The following is a 22,988-nucleotide window of genomic DNA, read 5'->3' as shown; positions in this document are numbered from 1 at the left end:
TAGTTATTTGGAAGAAAACTTTTTCAATACAAAAACGGTATTTTAAGAAAAGAAAAAAATTACGTTAAATGTTACCTGGGTTTAAAAAAATTAAGTTGAGGGTTATTCGGCTGCCCAAACTCAAAACACAGTAACTGACATTTTTTTGTAGTACATTTTTTTTTTGCATTTTTGGACTAAGTAGATTCTACTTAGTCCAAAAATGCAAAAAAAACGTACTACAAAAAAAATGTCCCTTACTGTGTTTTAAGTTTGGACAGCCATATTGATTACGATTCATAGAAACCTGACCAATTCATGACCTGTCTTAACGATTCATGGAAAGAGAGTCAGTTATTTGTGTAATAAAGGTTATTTTCATATTCAGTCGATATTGGTAAATGGGGAGATTTTGGAACAGGTAGATGATTTCATATATTTGGGTAGTATGTTTTCTAGGGATGGAAAGATTGATAAAGACATAGAAAGGAGAGTGAATGCTGGGAACAGAGTGAATGGTGCACTAAAATCAGTTTTAGCAAATAAAAATCTATCAGCGAAAGCTAAACTGGCAGTACACAATGGAGTTCTGGTTCCAAGCCTTATGTATGGAAGTGAAGCATGGAGTTGGCAAAAGAAGGATGAAAGCAGACTGAATGCAGTCAAAATGCGATCGCTCAGACGAATGTGTGGCAAAACGATGTTTGATAGATGTTCGAATGATGAAATAAGGAAAGAATGTAAGGCTGAGATAAGCATTATCGATAAAATTAAGAAAGGTATGTTGAGATGGTTTGGACATGTGGAGCGTATGAGTGAAGAAAGAACGGTTAAACAAATTTATGAGGCGAATGTAGTTGGAAAAAGAAGCAGAGGACGACCGAGGAAAACTTGGCACAATCAGGTATGTCAAATACTTGAAAGCGGCCGGGTCAGGAGTCGTAATAATCGTCGGGTATGTATGAGGAGATGCATGAATGTAGAAGAGGCAAAGAATGTTTGCAAAGACCGAGTGGTTTGGCGTTCGATTCTCTCTGCCTACCCCTGCGGGGAAGCGGTGTGATGGTTAGTTAGTTAGTTAGTCAATAGCTTACCCACTTACAATATCTTTCAATTCTCTACCTTACACTAAAGGAAGAATCATCCAATTTGCTTTCAATATTATTATTATACCAATAGACCTGCTTACGTTTAATTTGTTTTATACAGGCAAAAGAGAAAATTAAAATTATGTTTATTTACATTATTTTATTGTTGAATTTCAGGATTACGTGTTATGGACTGCTCCATCATCCCAACTGTTGTCTCAGGTATTTTTTTTTTTGCTGACAGATTTTTATTGATATCTCAACATGGATGTTTATTTAGACTGTGTATTTAGTGATCATTATATACACTGTTAAAGATTCACCATTCTACCCATTATTGACATGCATATTACTAAAATTTTGGAATGTTGCATATGTACATACCTGACAACGCACATCACGCTTTTAGCATAAGCTTCACAGATTATATCTATGGTTGGAGTTAAGTTTTTAGTTGATACCCTCATTTATGCATGTGAGATTCATTATTTCACATACTTGAAAATGCCTAAAAATATCATATTCGATTTCGTACTTATTTTGAACCCAGTTTTAGTTTAAGTTTTGCTTGGTAAATACCATTATTTCTAAAAATCTATTGTGACATGAATTGTGATGCATTCCACATCATTTTCAAACACTGTAAGGTGTTTGTACGGATTTTAAGAAATAGTGATATTTACCAAGTAAAATTTATATTAAAAATGGATAGATTACCACAAAGTTACTGCCAAAGCAAATAAATGAAATTAAAACCAGTTACCTTATTCAAATTATTTTGACTAATAGCAATTCCGCCCAAAATGGTATTATATTCTGGTATAAGAATCTATTTTTAAATATTTTTTTACAGGCAACACCGCAGCACCGGCCATCATGATAGCCGAGAAAGGAGTCGTATTCGTAAAGAACACTTGGGAGACTAACAAACCCCCCACGGTGTTCCAGAGGTTTGGAGAAGAACACACTGGACACCAAAATAAGAACCACGATGGCTATCACTACCCCCCGCACAACACCTTCAAGCAGAACATAGAATGGCTCCGGATACATGGCACTGCTACAGACCCACCTCCCAGCGCTTAAATAGTATATATATTTGAGTATAAGCAGCGATATTTTCTCTTGACACACTGAAATAGCAATCAATCATTCACAAAAAAGATAATATCGTTATACTGGCAAAAATTGTTAATTTATTATAACTCCAGACAGTTGGTAGAATTCCATTTAAAATTTTTGGGTAATTAAACAAGGTCATTAGGTTGAATTCTACTTTTACTTACATATCGTAGTCATACAGGAGAAAGAGACCAAGTGCATTTTTTACAAAAACGTGATCATTGACTATTTGATATCTTACTAGCATAACATTGCCCTGAAAAAAATCCCAAAGGATTTAAAACTTGGACATATAATATATTGATTTGTTAAAAATTACTAACTGCATTGATGTTTATTTTCTTGCCAAGCAAAAGTGACTTAAATGGCTCTCCTTAACATTTTACGTTTTGGTAGTTGGTCACTTTCTCCTGTACGACTACGATATATATAATGAAAATATGTGATGCGTTTCGTCTTATTAAGACATTATCAAACTCATAGAGTTTAAAAGAATAAAAATGGATTAATTAAAAAATATACATATATATTTTATATTGGCAGTAATGAATCGCCAAATGAATTTCCTATGAAGAAAGTTGACATAGATACCCACCCGTATTCACACGCAGGTTTGTCAAATATCTAGGAGCATTTGATGAACAGCAAAGCACATGAGAACTTTAAATGTGATTGGCAATAAGAAGTCTTCGGACTAAGGTCCGGGAACAAACATGCATCTTAGAGCTGCAGCAGTTGGTGCCATTCTCAATTTCAATATAAAAATTGCCACCAAATGAAATTTACGCATTAAAATTGAGAATAGTACCGACCATAGCAACTCCAAGCAGTGTGTACCTCTCAGACTTGGAAATCGTATTTTTAAGTTGGTTCAGATTGATTTGTTCTGAAGAAATAAATTTATGTTAAATATTTTATGATTTTCATTTTTGGTATTACAAAAAGGATTAGTTGAGAGAGAAAAAACACTCAACTAATGGATTGAAAACTATGTTCAATTATTCATGATACAAAGTTAAATTACTTCATTCATTTTATTTTTTTAAGGGAATAACCCGCAAAGCCTCTATTTTAGAGGCATGTCTGCAGATAGGATAATAAGGATAGGGAAGGTAGATGTGAAAAATATATCACAAACACCCTGACCGATTAAAAATAAATCTTCCTCGAATTTGGCGGGAATCGAACCCCCAACGCCAGTTTCGCAGTCTACCCAACTACGCCACGGCACATTCAAACTTTTAACAATAGGTCATCACACTGTCATTCACTTGAACTTCAGTAGTTTTAAGATAAACTAAATATAACATACTTAACCCATTTTTTTACTATTTGTTACTTGGACTGCCTTTAGCCAGAACCGTGAGGGAAGTATTTACTTAGTGACTGACATCAGATAAGACCACAACATTAAGCGAGACAAAAAGAAGAAATACACAATACAGCCAGAAAAAAAAAACCTCTAATGTCGCCAATAATAAATATTTATTTGTAATATAAAAATACAAATATAAACTACTGAATACATAATGTGTATACATTTAACAATGCATACATGATAGAATCACACAACTAGAAATATTGTTAAAACAAAAATGTGGTACAAGTATCTAAATAATAAAATAAAATAAAAACTTCCAAACCAATCTGGATTTAAAATTTCCACCGATGGGCTCTCTAAATTTCATCATTGCAGAGTATAATAAAAAGGGTAATTAATTTTTTTTTTTTAACCCATTGCTTAAGTTAATTTCTATAGAGCACCAAAAACAATACATCATTTGACACAAAAACTTATTTGGTTGTACGCAGTTCTTTGTTGCGTTTAAAACATGGCACAGGAAAAAGCTTTTTTGTTAGTTTTTCAGTTACCACTAGTAATCTGCTTTAATTAACAAGATCATAAAACACAACTGCACTTGCTATACATACCAAAAAATAAATGCGATAGAAGTCCTTGCATTAAAAGGGAGGCAGATGCATTTTTGGCAGTTATATAAGTATTATCTGGTTTGACGATGGGAAAAAATGCCAGTTGTTTAGACCCATGAAGATCTCATAAAAAACATCTTATTCTTAGGACATTTTTTAAGCAAGATGAAGAGACGTCTAGATAATGGTGATTTTTAATGTGAGAAAAAACTCCTACAACATATTATTTTTTTACATTAAAATACATACATCTATGATTTAATTAAGAATTTAAGAAAATAAAAATGATTTTACGTAATTTTGGTGCAAGAATGGAGCACATCCAAAATTGAAAATTCCGTAATTTGCCTCCCTCTACATGCAAGGCCCTAAATTTAAACTCATTTTTAATCAAAATTACAATGTTATAATTTAAAAATATTTTCAAAAGAACTCCTTTACTTTGTCTTTATAAAAGATTCCTACCTGCAGTATAATAATAAACAGATCATTACTAAAATATTATGTAAGTCTATCAAAATACTGTCAAGGAATGATAAAATAGGAAATAAAACTAAAATAAAATTTCCAAGCATTAAGAAAAATAAATTTGCGAGACAATATTTGGAAAGGAAACTGTTAAACATAATACAGGAAACTTCTATTTACAAAAAAGGTATATATAATATAATATACTAAAATAATATGTGTGGTACAATAATTATTTTGAATAACACTCTTTTATTTCATTTAAATCTGTTTAATTTACAGAAAAAAAAACTATAAAATTCATATGGCAATACACTGACCCAATTTAGCTGTATCAAAATTCACTGAACATGCAAGATAAAATGTATCCTGAGAAACAAATGAATTCACCGGAGATAAGATCACAAATAATGCAGTTTAGGAATATTATTGTAACTATTGCTGAAAAAAATAATCAAGAATTAGCTTCTTTGTCTAAATAATTCAACTTTACAATGTTTTCTGCGCTCTATTTTGAAAAACAAAAATAAACTTTTTCAACAATACGAGTCTGGGATAATTTTCAGTATTTTTTTCTTCTGTCTTTAAAAAATTCTACATATATAAAATGGCTAATCCGTTTCCATAGTGACGTAGTTAGCACGGTAGGCTACCATGCTGGAGGTCCCGGGTTCGATACCCAAGAGGGTCAAAATAAATATTAGTGATTTTCCAGTCCAATATTTATTCAATATAACCCTGGATTGATATACCTGAAGCGGAAGGCTGATCACCTTCCCTTTGTGTATTCAACGATCAAAATAACACTGGTTTCATTTGATGTGGTGCCCTATGCACCATTGGGTGCGAATAAGGGTTAGAAGAAGAAGATTTAAAATGAGAAACTCAGACAAGATATTTAAATTGTAGACTCATAATTTTTGCAATAGTAATTTGTACAAAGGTATCAAGTCACTTCAACCTTTATCAATTTCCAGTGTTGATTTTGCATGTTTTCTAACGTTTCATCACGTTTGTTGCGTTTGGGATATAAATATTGTTTAGGGCATCACCAAACACAAAATATAAAACAGATTTAATAATTAAGTACCAATAATTGCGTGTCATTGTACCGCATTGGGCGATGTGTAAATAGAAGGATCAGTATGTTGATATTACGTTGGTTTTTCTATTGTTCATCCTTCTCCTTGGCTCCGTGCTTGAGGATGCGTGTGAACTCCACGTAGTCAAAGAGGCCGCCCATCCGGATGGGCGCCTCCCGGTACATTTCGTCCACGTCCTCATCGGAGAAACGGTCACCCATGGTGGTCAGCAGCTCGCGGAGTCGCTCCTCGTTTATGACACCATTGTTCTCTTCATCGAAACACCTGCGTAAATGATCAAATTTATATCAGCAGCCTAGTGATAAGATATTATATCGTCCGCCTCCATGGTGTGATGGTAAGCGTGTTTTGCTACTCGGCTGTCCAAACTCAAACTCCCTTACCACAGTAAGGGACTTTTTTTTTGCAGTACGTTTTTTTTCTCATTTTCAAGTAGATTCTACTTGGTCCAAAAATGCAAAAAAAACGTGCTACAAAAATGTCCCTTACTGTGTTTTAAGTTTGGACAGCCGTACTGTGCTAGAGGTACCGTGTTCAATTCCCAGGAGGGGAGTCAAATAAATATAAGTGATTTTTCACTCTAATATTTATTTAATATTACCCTGGTACCTGAAGCGGAGGGCTGATCACCTTTTCATCATATGTTAACGATGAATATAAAACTGCGTCAATACGATGCAGTGCCCAATGATGCACCATCGGGTGCGGGTAAGGGTTAGAAAAGTGATTTCAACGAAAATCAAATTATTAAATTTCAAGATTTCAACGAAATCAAATTATTAAATTTCAAAAAAAGTATCCTTACAACATTTTGAGTGTGTCCAAATACTGACACTATTTGTAATACTTATACTTATTTGGACACACTCAAAATGTTGTTAATAAATTATCTGGTCAAATTATAAGCTTAATAATAAAAATGAAAATGGTATTTTCTGGCGTTTCTCATGTGTGTGATTATAATCCAGGATTCGGATCTCACATACTAATATAAGAGTTTCTGCTTAATAAAAAAGCTTCTTTACATCTCACCAATAGATGTCTCTAGTGAAGTTCTATTGATTCAAGAACAAGGTTTCTAAATTGGTTCATATATATAGAACTTCCAAGAATTTGAGTAGTGTGGTTGTCAATAATGGGTAGAATTGGTGAATGTTACACGTGTGTAAAGTGATCACTTAAACCAGCCTATGACGGTCGTCAGCCCCGTAAATGCCCAGACTTCCATATTCTTCTTCATCTTTGATGAGATGTCAAAAAATAAAGTATCCTTACATTTTAAATCCTCCATATTCAAAATGAATGAATTGAGGAATAAAAGCAAAGGTACCTACCACTTTGAAATAATAAATATTTGAAACTTTTGCAGAAATTGTTTGTAGATTTAAAAAAAATAGAGCAAATTGGTAATTAAGGATGATATAAATATGACAACATTTATTTGATAGCTTTAGACACAATGCAGGAAATCTTTTCACAACCACGTTCTGCTGAGCAAAATGATCAGTATAAAGCGCAAAATCTTACCCGAAGGCGTTCTTGATAACTTCTTCGGGATCAGTTCCCTGCAGTCTCTCACCAAACAGGGTGAGGAACATGGTGAAATTGATGGGACCAGGAGCTTCGTTCATCATGCCCTCCAAGTAGTCATCTGTCGGATTCTTACCTGGAAAAAATATTTAATTAAAAAACACCAATTTTAAGACAAATTACTTATATTTTTACGGCTGTTAAAATGGTAATAGCATTTTTCTGGGTTATTATATTGCGTGCAATTAACACTTCTACCGATAGGATGATTCTAATGAAAATAATCAAGATATTCAAATAACCTATTCATTCACACTGGACAAAAAAAGTTAATAGATTTAATTTTTTTTTAAATACAGAATGGATGAAAAAAAAAAGAATATTGAAGTGATTTGGCAAAAATCCCCCAATTTTTGAAAAACAATGTACTGGCTGCAAGTTAAAATTTTCAATAAATGTTTTTAGGAGTTGCAAAAAGTATCTAACAACTAAAGTAACAGAAAAAGGCAATCTATCCAATGGAAGTAATCTGTCCAAGTAAATGGCAACATTTTCTTTATTGTTTTGTAAACTCTTTCACTTGTAGAAGATTAAATACTCAACATGAGTCTCTTTATATCGCTCACCCCTTTCAAGAACGTCATAAATCAAAAATCGTCAATTTTCAGTTGTGCATGTTTTCGGAATGCCCAGAAACTGTACTATATCCCAGCAAAAGAGACATAGTTTTAACTCAATATTTACCCACTACAGGGCAGAAGGTGTTGTTTTTGCATTTTGAAGAAAAGGTATTGTTATTATTTAATTATTTTTTTGAATATACTAATATTTTTCAAATGGTGAAAAAACCTTTAGGTTTTACCTAAAAAGATCTGTTGCATGGTAAAAAGTTCAATAAGTGGCTTGATATTTATTTTTAAAACATTATATTATATTATTAAAATTTAAAAACGTTCTCCTAAAAATCAAGTTTTTTGATTTATGACTTATGATCTTGAAAGGAGTGAGCAATATGTTAAAATTATTAAAGTCAAGGAAAATCCATGTTTAAAAATATTATTGATAAGCACTTTTAAAATATAAATTAATAAGCATAATACAAGTACAGTAAACACATAATAAAACTGATGACAACACAATATATATTGCAATGACAAGACATAAAACCGCAGAAAAATGATTCATCATATATAAATATTTTAACTGGTAATGGCAATGCTATGATTAATGGTTTTTGAAATATTATGAAGATATAAGAATAATAATTAATGAGTTCCCTATGTTATCTACTGTTTCGGCATTCACTTAGTGGTAAAACATGATTAAATTATAAATAAAACACTCATTTATGAATATAAACATTTGTGAATACACCCATAGATGGAAGCAATCTGTAGCTTTCTAAATTAGTTTTAACAATATAATACTCAAGTGGTAAAAACAAGTGTTTTATTCATAATTTTAGTTGAGTACCCTTGTTTAAAATCTTAGCATTTATTAATTTTAATTTTACTAAGTAAGTATTTCTTAAATTCTATTGTTACACATCGCTCACTCCTTTCAACAACGTCATAAATCAAAAAACTTGATTTTTCTGCAGATCGTTTTTAACGTTTAAGAATATAATAAAATGTACTGAAAATAAATATCAAGCCACTTAATTTATGTATTAATTTTAAATCAAACACAGATTTTTTGAGTCTACTAAGTTGTATTTTATTAACAAAAACACATACAAAATTATATTTTGACAATTGTTTTGCCTTGTTAGGGCATTATCAAAGTTTGATTTTTCTCGTTTGACATTTCTACGTCCAGTTCTGGGTCGCCACTCCGTAACTTCTTATGTATAATACAATAATTACGCAAGTACTCACCCAGAGAAGCGAGCATGTCGTGCAAGTCGTCCTTGTCTATGAACCCGTCCCTGTTTTGGTCAATCATGTTGAAGGCCTCCTTGAACTCAGCGATTTGCGCCTGGTCGAACATGGCAAACACATTGCTGGTGGCCCTCTGGGCGCGCTTCTTCGTGGTGCCACGGCGGCCGGCGGTCTTGCGGGACGACATTGTGCCTTACTATACAAAAAGTTTAAATTAACATTAATTTATATATTGAATATTAAAATCAAACACTAATTTTTAATCTACTAAATTCATTTAAACCCTTATCCGCACCCCAACGGTGCATAGGGCACTGCATCATATAAACGCAGTGTTATCTTGATCGTTAACACATGAAGGAAAGGTGATCAGCCCTCCGCTTCAGGTACCAGTCCAGGGTAATATTGAATAAATATAAGAGTGAAAAAAATCACTTATATTTATTTGCCCCCCCCTGGGAATCGAACCCGGGACCACCAGTACGGTAGCCGAGCGTGCTGACCATTACACTACGGAGGTCTACTAAATTGTATGTTATTATTAAAAACACATAAAAATACAATTTGGGACAGTTGTTTCCTTGTTGCCTTGATATGGCATTTTCAAACTAACGTGATAAAATATAATTTGGGACAATTGTTTTGGCTTGTTATGACATTTTCAATTTATTTTCCCAATAAATTATTACTGAACATGTTTTAACTATTACTTAAGTACCTTGAATTGTATAGCTATATAAGGACCATCAGTCCATTTAATTTAATCTTCACATTAGTTTGAAAATGCCATAACAAGGTGAAACAATTGTCACAGATTTTATTTTTTTATGATTTTAATAATAAAATACAATTTAGTAGACTCTACAAATCAACGTTTGATTTTAATATTTTATAGAATAAAATAACAACTTTATATTTTTTTCCACATAAATTTTATTTGACCAGCGACCGGGTTCCGGCGTTACCGACATCATTAGACTATCCCATTCACTGTGTAGTAATTATCACTGCATTTCAGTTATGTTAAATTAAATTGAGTATTTTTAATATAATTAAATTGCAATTTTGTATGAGAATCATGAGTTTTAGCATCTTATAAAATAACACCCTCAATATAAGCGCCCTTGAGGTAGTATTTTACGAAAATGGCGCTATATAAATCATCCATGATTAATATAATTATTATTATTAACAAATCAAAAATAAAATATTACTTATCATGGTCACTCCATGTTAGACGAACCTTATGTCCCAAGACTCCCAATTACTAAAATATTTAACATATACTTTTGTTTGCATACTTAAAAACTATTTGTACAAACTAAAATGCACCATCATCTCATTTCAAAGAAAATAAATTGAACATTTTACTGTGTAAAAGAAGTCACTGAGAATTTTTTGGTACAATATAAAGAATACTTACTGATTTAGTTTTACGAAAAGTACTTAACCACAGTCGGCGATAATGATGAATGACTTAGTGTAAAGAAATGAACACACCCAAAAAAGGACTTAATGCAATCTTAGAATCTTGAGAGAGGGTAAATAGATCAAACACAACATGTGCCCGAAAACCGATTTAAAGTACATCTACGTCGATCAAACGTATCTAAAACTATTAAAAAAATCAAATTAAAACATCGAGATCTTAAAATATGAATCACAAAGCTAAACACTTACGATTAAATCAACATTTAACACAAAGAATGTACGCAGGTGAAGGCGAAAGATGACGTTTCCTAATATGGCTATAAATGGCGCGCTTGAATATTTGATTGCATTATGGACTCAATTAAAAGACAAGAAATTAGTAGGTGCTTTTTTCAATTTCAAGTTTTTGTACTTACTTTAACGATGAACGCGAACAACACAAAATTAGGGATTGTCAGACCAGAATTCCACAATTTTGTCAGTTGATGACTAATTATGTATTGCCATATAAGAGAAAATAATGTTACCAATCTTTCAGTTTCGAAAATGAAATTGCCGTATAAGGGGATTTGAAAAAGATTTCTAAAATATCTAATTTAGATAAATTTAGGCTAAAATTTAAAGAATTTTTTTCTGAAACAGAAGACGTGTTTGGGAAAAGTAGATGAAAGTATAAATTGTTTATTTTGGTAGAGGCACTTGCGCTTTTTTTACTTTTTTTGTTTGCATCAACTAGGTACTGAAAAGTAAGTCAATTATTGGAATTACAGTTGGCAATACTTATTTTGACATTTCTTTTGACAAATCGAGTCTGTTCGCTCTTTCAGTTGTGGTTGTATTTTAAGTTTTTAATCAGAAAGTCTAATATTTCATTAAATATGTTTCAACCGGATTATCCAGCGGCCCTGGGCCTGCTCACACATTTAAATACTGACGAATTAAAAGAAATCCTCAATGACGACAGTAAATTTGAAACTATTCTGAAAGATATTAAACAGGTAAACAATTTTGTACAATGACTCATTCTGTGATTGAATTTTAGCGTATTTTTGCTATTAAACTTACTTTACGTTGTTTATATTTTAGATCAAAGATTGGGAAACAGAAAAAGAAATGCTTATTGCAAGTAACAGGTCATTAGCCGAATATAATCTTAGTAAAGAGCCAGTATTTTTAGAGGCCAAACAAAAGATTTCGGATTGCTCAGAAAGAGGAGAAGAGCTTTGCAAATCCGTTCAAGAGAAGTTAGAAGAACTAAGTAAGTAAAAAAATCATTAAAACTATTATCCTCTGTTCGGTTATATGACATCAAAATACTAAATTTATTGAAATATGTAGGTATCAATATGTTTTTGTTATTTTTGTCCTATTTCCCAACCAATCATGGGTAATTTTACACGTGTATAAAGTGATCATTCAAACCAGCCTATGACATGTCGTAAGCCATGTAAATACTTATAATTTCATATTCTTCATCTTTGTTGAGATGTCAATATAAATTATTATTTAGACTGACTGAAATAATAAACTCCCTCGTTCCCCCTATCACATCTAAGCTCTTACCCAAAACGTTTTTAGTGATTTCATGTTGATTTTTAATTTAAATTTACTAAGTTAATACCACTTTAAATTTTCAAACATGGTGTTTAAAAATGATGTGGAATGCATTGAAACACGTTTCACAATGGATTTTAAGAAATAGTAGTATTTTTCAAGTAAAATTTAAATTCATAATGGATGGATTTTACCTCAAAGTGACTGCCGAATCAATAAATGAAATTCAATATTGAGTTATTATTACCCACTCAACGCAGCAAACCCTTATTTTACCCAATTCACTTACTCTTTCTGCCATTGATTTTGTAGAATCAAAATCAGGCAGCGTTTCACTAGACACGACCCTCAATTAATGAAATTTAATATTTAGTTATAATAACCCACTCAACGCGGCAAACCCATTTATTTATTTTACCCAATTCACTTACTCTTTCTGTAATTTTTTTGTAGAATCAAAATCAGGCAGTGTATCACTAGACACGACCCTAAATTCATGAAATTTAATATTAATAATAATAATAACAATAATAACTCTTTATTCCAGCTTGACTAAGTGGTGGGTGCAATACTTAGTCAGCCATATATGTTTAACAACATTTCTTTTATACAATGAAATTTAAAATAATAAACAAACAAGAATAAAAATAAAAATAAAATTGAGTTATAATTACCCACTCGACGGGGCAAACCCATTTATTTATTTTACCCAATTCACTTACTCATTCTGTATGTTTGTTTGTAGAAACCAAATCAGGCGGTGTATCACTAGACACGACCCTTGCTCTGCTGGAAACAGCCGCGGCGCAGAGCGAAGAAGAGTCGGAGAACATCGCGCAGAAGTTCCTCGCCGGCGAAGTGGACATCGACAAGTTTGTGGAAGAGTTTACCAAAGAGCGGAAGATCATGCATCTTCGCAAAGTCAAGGTGGACAAAATGAACGACCTCATAAGAAACAAGCACCAGCAACCGCAGCCTTCCTTGTTTGGCAACCCTCAGAACACTCCGTACCCTGCCTATCCTTCTTATCCCCCCGCCGGTGTACCCTATCCCACAGGACCTCTCAACATGCCCATGCCGGGAGTCTATAGAAACCATTTCTAATCACAGTTGACCTGTGGTGATCCGACAAATGTTCTGCCAGACGGTGTCGGATAATGGTATTTGTCAGATTGTAGGGCCCTGCCATAGACCCCATGTAGTCCAGACCTTTTTGAAAAATAATACCTTGTAATCCGACAAATAACGTATCGAAATGATAAGATTTTATATGTACTACAAAACATACAATTGGAATTTAGTAAATTAAACAATACTATATGATAGGTAAACACTTAATTTATTATTAGATTAAAACCAATATTTTTAGCTTTTCCACTTTTTTATTTGACCAGCGACTGGGTTTCGTCGTTACCGACATCATCAGACTGGTCTGGTCCAGTCTGATGATGTCGGTAACGACGAAACCCGGTCGCTGGTCAAATAAAAAAGTGAAAAAGCTAAAAATATTGGTTTTAATCTAATAATAAATTAAAAATGCAATTCCATCACGAAGTGTCAGTGGATAATATAAATCTGTTTGATTATATTTTTAAAAATATTTACAAAAAAATAATAAATCAACATGTCATTCCACAAAGTTAATACCGAATCAATAACTAATACTATGGGATAGCTCTTTGATTTTTCATACTCTTGTCCACTTTTTTTCGGACTGCCCGAAATAGGGACTCTTTCTCACAAGTGATAGTCAACGTCGGGGGGACCTGATAGGTAAAGAAGAATAATAAGATAGCATAGAGTTTATCTAGTATCTAGAGTCAATTATTGTAATGGTATATACACGGGTCTACCAAACAATAAAATGACTTAACTGCAATCAGTGTTAAGCGCTGTGGCAAGACTATTTAAAAAAACTTCCAAATTCAATCACAGTGAAAGCGATCTTCAAAAAAAGAACTATCATTTCCACTGTCTTCTTTTTCCTAATTCAATCACATTGAAGCACCCTTGTCCACCTCCGTAGTGTAATGGTCAGCATGCTCAGCTACCGTTCTGGTGGTCCCGGGTTGGTACCCAGGGGGGGTCTAATAAATATAAGCGATTTTTACGCTGTAATATTTATTCAAAATTACCCTGGACTGGTACCTGAAGCGGGGGGCTGATCACCTTTCCTTCACGTGTAAACGATCAAAATAACACTGTGTTTATATGATGCAGTGCCCTATGCACCATTGGGGTGCGGATAAGGGTTTGAGAGTGAGAGAGAGAGAAGCACCCTTGAGGTAGTATTTTACAAAAATGCCACAATATAAATTATCCATAATTATTATTATTATAAAATTAATGTCACTTTTACTATGGCAAAAAAAAAAACACATTGATGTTAATGAATTTGTGGTGGCGTAAACTAGTTATAACCTGTTTATACACACATTTATGAAGATTTGCCGAAATAAATGTACATACATCGTTTACTCCTTTTCACAACGTCATAAATCAAAAATCGACAATTTTTAATTGTGCATGTTTTCAGAATGCCCAGAAAATGAACTACATCCCAGCGAAAGCGGCATATTTTTAACTTAATATTTACCCGCTACAGGGCAGAAAATGTTCTTATTACATTTTGAAGAAAAGGTATTGTTTAATTGTTTTTTTAAATATACTAAATATTTTTCAAATGGAGAAAAAACCTTCAGGTTTTACTTAAAAAGATCTGTTGCACAGTAAAAAGTTCAGTAATTGGCTTGATATTTATTTTTAACACATTTTATTATATTTTTAAACTTTAAAAACGTTCTCCTGAAAAATCATGTTTTGAAAATTGATTTATGATGTTCTTGAAAGGAGTGAACGATATGTTATAGGCATGTCGGACTACAAGGGGTGCCAGATTAGGGATGGTCTGGATTATCAGGGGTCCACAGTATCTAACTACATGTATCTCAAAAAGTTTAATTTTATGAAATTGATTTAAGGAATTTTTGCAAAACCAATTTTTTTTTTAAACCATTTAATGCTTTTTTTTAACCACTTTTTTTCCACAAAAATAGAACTAAAAATACCAGGTTCTTTTATTTATTATTTAAAGAGTTTATACAACTTAAAAGTTCTCCAGTTCAATGACACAAAATAGAAGCAATAAAAAATAAGTAAAAAACTTAACCTAACTTAAAAAATATTGAAATGAGTCAAGCTATAATAATAATGATACTTTGGTCATTTGTTAAAGCATTTACAATAAATCCTTCTTTCAAACCCTTATCCGCACCCGATGGCGCATAGGGTAGGCATCACATAAACGCAGTGTTATCTTGATCGTTAACACATGAAGGAAAGGTGATCAACCTTCGCTTCGGCACTCCGCTTCAGGTACCAGTCCAGTGTAATGTTGTATAAATAATAGAGTGAAAAATCACTTAAATTTATCTGAATCCCCCCTGGGAATCGAACCCGGGACCTCCAGTGCGGTAGCCGAGCGTGCGTACTGACCACAAGTGGGCGGACCAATAAATACCAATTAAAAAGCGTTGAGCGGCAACTAGCGAGCTCAGTTGGAAAAGCTCAAGTGGAAATACTCGTGCCGTCTGCAAACACTACTCGTTCAAAAGCATTAAGTGGTTTAACTTTGGTTATGTTTATACCAGCAATTTTATGTCCACCAGAGATGATATCGACGGCCCCTACGTAAAGTACTCTATCTGCAAATCTGTTACTTTACAGGAGAGGTTAGAGGATTTTACAACACATTTTTTTATTTATTAATTGACAGTTTTATCTGAAATTCTAAACTAGTATTATGCATTCAAAAACACGATAAAATAATGTATTTAATCGTTTTAAAACTTTATGCTTTGTCAAAATTAAGTAGTTAGCGTTTTAGGAGTTCAGTTCATTTCGAAAATTTGATGTAGATAGCGTCTTATGAGCCTGAAAACTAGGCGTAATTTTTTTTTTTTGTTTGTTTATATTTGTAGATAACGGTCAGTTGATAACATACACCAAATATCTCAAAATTGAGAAAAATGTACTTAGAGCACTTTACGTAGGACACGTCAATATAACATAGCGTACAAGAATAATAGTGACAAGAATGTCAATCTAATGTAACATGAGACCTGTTTAAACCTGTTAGAATTATTTTTATTGTTGATAAAAATGGCATTGAAACTATTCATCTAATGTGCTACCGAGTGTCAATGCAATAATTTTATAATTATCCTAAGGTATCATCAAGCAAAATCATGCTACGATACAACATCCTGTCTTTAAATGCATTATCGATTTATAATATATTTTATAAAAAATACTAGTTATAAGTGATATTTTTGTGAAAATTATAAATCATTTGTAATTTGCAATTAGTATTGCTCCTTATTGGTGCACAAATATTATTTTTACAGTACATATTTGTATCAATTACTTATGAATGGGCCTAGAATCAGATTTTGGCACACATGGAATTATGTATCAATATAACTCAAGTAGGTTCTCAAGTAGCACTAAGTGTGAACATAAACCCAATCACCACTGTGCTCACGTTTTTTTTAAATTACCTAACGTCCAAGTGACTCTGAAATCTAGCTACGGCTTATGCAACAACGCTTATCACGACCCTACTCAGGCTTCAACTTTTTAAGTTTCATAGCCTATACCTACTCTTGAGTGGATTTACTCTTTATTTTAAAAGTTACAATTTCATGTAATTCAGGAGTGAAAATTCTAGGCAAAAACACTCGCTCTGTGCTCACGTTTGTCTGTGAACGCCTTTTATGTTGTCGGGCATTGTTTGTCTGTGAACGCCTTTTACGTAATCGGGCGTTTTAGAGTTACCAGTATCCAAAATTCAAACCTTAAATTCCCAGGACCTGGTATTCAAAACATCATAATTTTTACCCTAAATTTTGGCTTATTCTTCTCACTTTTTAAATGTATTAATGTAATGCCAAAGAAAAATATCCATTCACTTCAATTATGAAATTTGGCTATAATAATCTCAGTAACCGCCGTAAGCAGATTGAATATATCTGTTGTCATATTTGAGAATGAAAAAAGCACAAAAAATATGTTTATTTACATATTTTATAAGATATATTGTATTATTCACAGCAAGAGGATAATTTTTTATCTAAAATGTTTGACTTATAAATCGTATTATAATATTAAAAAAAATATATATATAAGATCCCAATGTGTTAAAGAATAATAAATTGATTTCGTGCCATACAGTGTGGAGATCATGACAGATTTGAAGGGTGGAGATTGGATAAAAAAAAATCATCATATTTCATTTTCAAACCCATTCATAAATGATTGATGCATAAGGTACAAAAATACTTTGTAATAAAGTCAATGACTTTCTTATTACAGTAATGAATTACTGTTAATGTTATGTTATGTATAAAATAAATAAAAATCAAGCATAAAAACAAAATCTCATACTTACTTTACTTTTTGTATATTGTTTCGCATGAAGGTTGTTGGAACGCATTACACACACGTCCAGACACTCCATGCTCTTGACCGCTCCTGGCGTAGCTTCGTGAAGGTGATTATCATAAATGTCATAATATCTTCTTCTTCTTCTAACACTTATCCTCGCCAAACGGTGCATAGGGCACTGCATCATGCACTCAAAGCACTCTTGAGGTAATTTTTTTACGAAAATGGCACTATATAAATTATTTATTTATTTAAACTTCATGTACAGTAAAGAAATAGTACATTGGCGAGCTTATTGCTAAAAAGCAATATCTTTCAACCAACCAAAAACAGACTAGTCATTTTGATCAAAAACGTTTGATACCATATATAGCTGTTTGCAATCATAGGGTAGATAGTATTTGAACATAATTTAAAAAACATTAAAGACTAATTGATGATAATAAGGAAGGCAAAGGAAAAAGGGAGTTTAGGGAAGGAGGTAGAGAGATAAACTATGGGAGGAGGTTTGATGCACAGTTAGGATTCTAATAATAAATAGTAATGCAGTAATTATCAAAATTCATTATTATTACGATCATCTTGAATAAAAAAATATTAGTGATTCCACTCCAATATTTATTTAATGTTACCCTGGACTGATCCCTAAAGCGCAGGAGTGATCACCTGCCTTAATGTAAGTAACAATCAAGATAACACTGTGCCAATACAATGCAGAGCCCTATGCATCATTGGGTGCGGATAAGGGTTGGAAGAGGATCATCTTGACCGTTACTGACATGAAGGCAAGGTGATCAAACTTGCATTTTAAGTACCAGTCCAGGGTAATATTAAAATAAATATAAGAGTGAAAAGTCACCAATACATATTTATTTTGACCCCCTCCTGAGAATTAAACCCAGGGCCTTCAGCACTGACAGTAGTTTGATAAAACAAAGAAAAAACAACATATCTAAATAAATATGTATATTTTATTTACAACAAGTTTACAACTAAACTATAATTATTCTACAGTTTCGTTTATTTACGTAGGTTTACTAACATTCAAATACAAATTTTATAATTTTAAATATGTGCATTTTCAAATACTTAGAGGTAGGTAAGCCTTATGTATTTAATATTCAGGGTGTAATTGTGTTTAGTAAAATTCTAGAAACATAAAAGTTTACGTTCCTATATTTTAGAATTTTGATTACCTTTCACAATATTAACCGCCCTATTCATACGAATGTAAGTAATACGTCTGCCATATTATCGCCCGAATGCATCAAGTCGTATCCCGTATGTTCGACCTTTGATATTGAGTAACCAGCTCATCGAGAGTTGAGAGTTTTAAGTATTTAAGAGTGTGCATACAGAAAATGACAGCCTTTATTAAGAACTGGGAGTGTGTTTAGGGCTTGCGGGCACTGCATTCAACAGTATGAAGGTTGTCTGAAGATCGAATTTGTACTCTATGAAGAACAAATGCCTGCATCGCTCTCTTATACAGCCGTGAGAAATGGCACCTTACAAGGGCCCAGAGCAGCCGTGTGTGTACTTAGTCTAGACCAGAGGTTCCCAAATTCTTTTATCTCGTAGACCCCTTGCCTTACCTGATATTGATTTTTATCAAATTCATTAACTTCAAATGTATTTTTGACAGCCGGTATATGTAGTGTTACTCACTTTGAACCACACATGTTAGGTTTTATACATTTATATTTTAAATTCAAATTAAAACATAGACCCCTTGCAAGTTGTCATAGACCCCTGGGGGTCGATATAGACCACTTTGGGAATCACTGGTCTAAACAATAGATGCCTATGAAGAATTTTAGATGTGTGGTTTGAATGCGTGAGGAATGAGGAAATACGACATAGGACGCAGCAACCCATACTCACAACTGTCATCAAGAAAAGGTGATTTAGTTGGCTAGGCTTCGTACTACACATGCCTTCACAATGCCCAGACTTCCATATTCTTCTTCATCTTTGATGAGATGTCAAAAAATAATTTAATAATTATTTTTTAGTTTTTAGAAGATACGACGCTATGAGAAACACTCAAAATTTAATAACACAATAATATTTTTTCTTATTCAAATATACATATATATTTTCAAAAACTGTAATTCTTCATAAAAAGAATGTGTATTTCAACGCACATGTCTTGTAAAAATTTTAGCAATTTTAATGTGTTAAATATCAAATAATTTACAGAAAAGTTCTTATTTGTAAAGAATATTTAATTCTGTACAAAGAAACACTAACTAATGTTAATAATGTGTCTTAATAGATGTCTATGATTTGTTTTCTGATACCAGTTTTTAGGAAGTAAACACAATATCCGCCTCCGTAGTGTAATGGTCAGCATGCTCGGCTACCGTTCTGGAGGTCCCGGGTTCGATTCCCAGGGGGGGTCAAATAAATATAAGTGATTTTTTCACTCTAATATTTATTTAATAATTCCCTGGACTGGTACATGAAGCGGAGGGCTGATCACCTTTCCTTCATATGTAAACGATCAAGATAACACTGCGTTTATATGTAGCAGTGTCCTATGCACCATTGGGGTGTGGATAAGGGTTTTATATATTATTATATAAACACAATATTGGTCATATCCGGCATCGGCCCATAAATATATTGTCCCCGTTGCATGTAGTAAGTGGATTGAAAAAGCCCAAACAAGAGTAGTCAGCAAAAAATTAAGAGAGGCCTACATCCAGCAGTGGAGATACGGCTAACTAAGAAGAAGAAACAATATTATGTTCAGTAATTTTACATTACAGAGAAGAAAAATTGTCGTCAAGAAAAGGCGATTCAGTTGGCTTGGCCATGTACTCCGCACGCCTCCTGAGAGCCTTAATCAAGCTTGCCTTTTTTACAAGGCATCAGGTTCGCGCCGCCCAGGACGACCACTGCTGACAATTTGTCGGCAGTTCTCGTCAGAACTTCGGGACGCGGATCTGACTTGAGAGGATGCGAGGGAGCTGGCAGCCGACAAAAAAACCTGGAGACAGTTTGTGGACTCTATATGCTCCACCTAGGGAGCGGATATGGTGTAATTAATTAATTAATTTAACATTTAATTCCTAAAAACAGGCATCGAAAGATTAAAAAAAAAAAATATCAAAAAATACCAATTTGTCTTTTCTGAGCATTCAACATTTTGAATTTACCATTCTTTACCTCATACTTCCTACGGTTGTTAGCATTGCTCGTCGAAAAAAGGTGCTTAGCTTTGAGCACTATCTACAGAATTAGATTGTTTTTTTATTTATTTTTTTACATTTAGTTTCTGGCTTACATTTTATTATATCCTAATCTTTTTTTTCACTTTTATATTCAATCTCACATATGTCATAATTTTGTGAAGATGCTAAATAAAATAAAGAAATGACGATGGTAATAGATGCCACTATGACATTTTCAATTCGATTTGCGTTAGTAACTTTCTGTCTTGTGGCATGCTGTTGGCGGACATCCCTTTTCTGGCTCTGAACATGCTCAAAAGTTTTTCCATAGTGGAACTTTGACCTTAAATAGCAACAAAATGCATGAGTGATGTAAACACTGACAATTTTATCGATGTCACAAGGTGTCAGGACAAGAAAAAAAATACTGACCATGCGTCAAAGTCGAAAGTATGCGTTCTCCCCGTATTGGGACCTCGGTGCGTTGGAACTTTAGATTTGCGACGATCTTGTGTACTTTGGGTATATTCATACTCTGTACTGTGTCTACTCAAATATCCTGCAAAACAATAATAATGAAAACATCATAAAAATAAAGGATAATAAATAAAGCCGTTACATAACAAATTACATACAGTGAAACCTCTATCATTCCTTGAATAATCGCTTTCCCCTATGTATCGTTATTTCTTGCAGTTCCGAATTAATTTCACACAAAACACGCAAAAATAGATCTTTTCATTAGATTTAAGTTTTGTACTGACATTTCTTGGTGGAACTGTATTTTATTATATAGATTGCATCGACCGTTTCTCTATTAAAACATTCATAGTTTATATTGCGCGGCAAATTTAATTTAAAATAATATTTTTTATTTAAACAAATTGATTTATATCTGAAACTTGTATCTTTTAAAAAAATATGTGTGAACATATTCAACATATAAATAATAATGTTTTTTTTTTATATTCCCGCAATCATTGATTTACCAATATCACTAATTTAATAGGTCCTTTCAAAAACAATAAATACAGGTTTCACTGTGTGCATTTCAATAATGTGGTACAAATTCAAAACTAATCTTAGCATCTAGTTAAGTACAAAATGGAATTACCCCTGTCGTATAATCGTTTTGTTTTAATATTTCCTAGAACTTCGTAAGCTTCGGTTATAAGTCTAAATTTTTTGGCCGCTTCTGCATCCTGAAAAAATCAGTTGTGGGATTTAAAATATGACATAAGTGAATCTGATCCGATCTAACCTCTGCCCGCACCAACATGGCAGATTTATATTTGACATCTCAACATAGATGAAGAAGAATATGGAAGTCAAAGCATTTACAGGGCTTACAATGTGTCATAACTTAACATGTATGCGGTAAATTCTTAAAAGTGTTTTTAACCTTTCCCTTACGGCAAGGGTGGCCAACCCGCGGCCCGCGGAACATATCACAATTTTTTTTCTTTAAGTGTACATAAAACTCCTTATAACTAACTCCTTTACAAAAAATCCTTATACATAACTATATAAAATAAATAAAGTTAAAAAAGAAAATTCTTCCATGCAGTAATATTTTGAGATATTTAACATAGAGAGAAAATATTTACGCCACTCAGATCCGGATGATATTTTTTGGAAAGTCGGTAATACGCAGACTTGATTTCGGCTTGAGTCGCTTTAGTTGGAACCTCCAGAGCATCATAATGACTCCCTAAGGTTATAGCGCCGACATGTAAACAGCGATATTGACAATTCTTCCACAGCGGAACGTGGCATTTTGAAGAAAGCATTTTAAAAGTCACTGAAAAAGAAAATAAATAAATACATTGTGTCAATTGTTTTATACGCAAGCTTCTTTATAAGAATGAGGCAATAGGATACAGCATGTTCAGGGGGTCTCAATATTCTATGATCTTCCAGGTTTATGCAGCAGAACCTTGGAATACCGAAAGAAATTTTGAAGAAAAACATTTGTGAGAAAACATTTTAAAAACACTCAAAGACTGAAGAACACATTATTATTGCATATGATTATTACATTTAACCTAGATTTGTTTAATAATTATTGAAAAGTTAATAAAGTATACAGTACTGTACCTGTATTGCTATTCAAGTACTAGAACCCCGGAAATCCCGGTAAATCAAAAAAGGATTTGATGAAAAACATTTGTAGGAAAACATTTTAAAAAGACAAGCAAAGGCTGAAGATCACATTTATTATTACTTATAATCTAATTTTGTTTTAAAATTATTGAAAAGATAATAAAGTATAAAGTA

General features: G+C 32.8%; 3 protein-coding genes across 5 annotated transcripts in view; 2 read left to right on the top strand and 1 right to left on the bottom strand.

The window, feature by feature from the left end:
• Positions 1-3,203, top strand: part of LOC148305152 (glucose dehydrogenase [FAD, quinone]-like) — a 51,287-nt gene extending 48,084 nt beyond the window's left edge. For both annotated transcript variants that reach the window (XM_088267225.1, XM_088267226.1), the window contains exons 12-13: positions 1,245-1,289; positions 1,921-3,203. In XM_088267225.1, the coding sequence (XP_088123351.1) occupies positions 1,245-1,289; positions 1,921-2,153 (278 nt within the window). In that variant the 3' untranslated portion in view covers positions 2,154-3,203. The remainder of the gene's footprint in view (positions 1-1,244; positions 1,290-1,920) is intronic.
• A 446-nt stretch (positions 3,204-3,649) lies between these two features.
• On the bottom strand, positions 3,650-11,035 carry sqh (Myosin regulatory light chain sqh). Of its 2 annotated transcripts, none has more exons than XM_088267228.1 (4): positions 10,526-11,035; positions 9,100-9,298; positions 7,220-7,358; positions 3,650-5,956 (listed from the first exon to the last, which is right to left on the bottom strand). In XM_088267228.1, exons 2-4 carry the CDS (start codon positions 9,287-9,289, stop codon positions 5,758-5,760), a joined length of 528 nt encoding a protein of 175 aa, XP_088123354.1. In that variant the 5' UTR covers positions 9,290-9,298; positions 10,526-11,035; the 3' UTR covers positions 3,650-5,757. The 2 variants fall into 2 exon arrangements, with proteins under 2 accessions (XP_088123354.1, XP_088123353.1); XM_088267227.1 differs by having other exon boundaries at positions 10,950-11,035.
• Positions 11,036-11,326: 291 nt separating this feature from the next.
• On the top strand, positions 11,327-14,463 carry Vps37B (vacuolar protein sorting 37B). The gene is made up of 3 exons (XM_088267206.1): positions 11,327-11,531; positions 11,620-11,791; positions 12,833-14,463. Exons 1-3 carry the CDS (start codon positions 11,412-11,414, stop codon positions 13,189-13,191), a joined length of 651 nt encoding a protein of 216 aa, XP_088123332.1. The 5' UTR covers positions 11,327-11,411; the 3' UTR covers positions 13,192-14,463.
• The last annotated feature ends 8,525 nt before the right edge of the window (positions 14,464-22,988 follow it).

The sequence above is a fragment of the Brachycentrus maculatus genome, unplaced genomic scaffold, assembly GCF_059751285.1.
Source record: "Brachycentrus maculatus isolate JH-2025_06_01 unplaced genomic scaffold, ASM5975128v1 h1tg000285l, whole genome shotgun sequence".
NCBI classification, from domain to species: Eukaryota; Metazoa; Arthropoda; class Insecta; order Trichoptera; family Brachycentridae; genus Brachycentrus; species Brachycentrus maculatus.
This window is presented reverse-complemented; position numbering and strand designations above follow the sequence as displayed.

Bases quoted from the DNA above. Each gene is read 5' to 3' on its own strand.
- sqh (XM_088267228.1), bottom strand. From the start codon at position 9,289: ATGTCGTCCCGCAAGACCGCCGGCCGCCGTGGCACCACGAAGAAGCGC. The intron at 7,359-9,099 runs GTGAGTACTTGC...TATTTTTTCCAG, and splicing joins CGACATGCTCGCTTCTCTGG to GTAAGAATCCGACAGATGAC. The intron at 5,957-7,219 runs GTAAGATTTTGC...TCATTTACGCAG, and splicing joins GTTATCAAGAACGCCTTCGG to GTGTTTCGATGAAGAGAACA.
- Vps37B (XM_088267206.1), top strand. From the start codon at position 11,412: ATGTTTCAACCGGATTATCCAGCGGCCCTGGGCCTGCTCACACATTTA. The intron at 11,532-11,619 runs GTAAACAATTTT...TTTATATTTTAG, and splicing joins TTCTGAAAGATATTAAACAG to ATCAAAGATTGGGAAACAGA. The intron at 11,792-12,832 runs GTAAGTAAAAAA...GTTTGTTTGTAG, and splicing joins AGAGAAGTTAGAAGAACTAA to AAACCAAATCAGGCGGTGTA.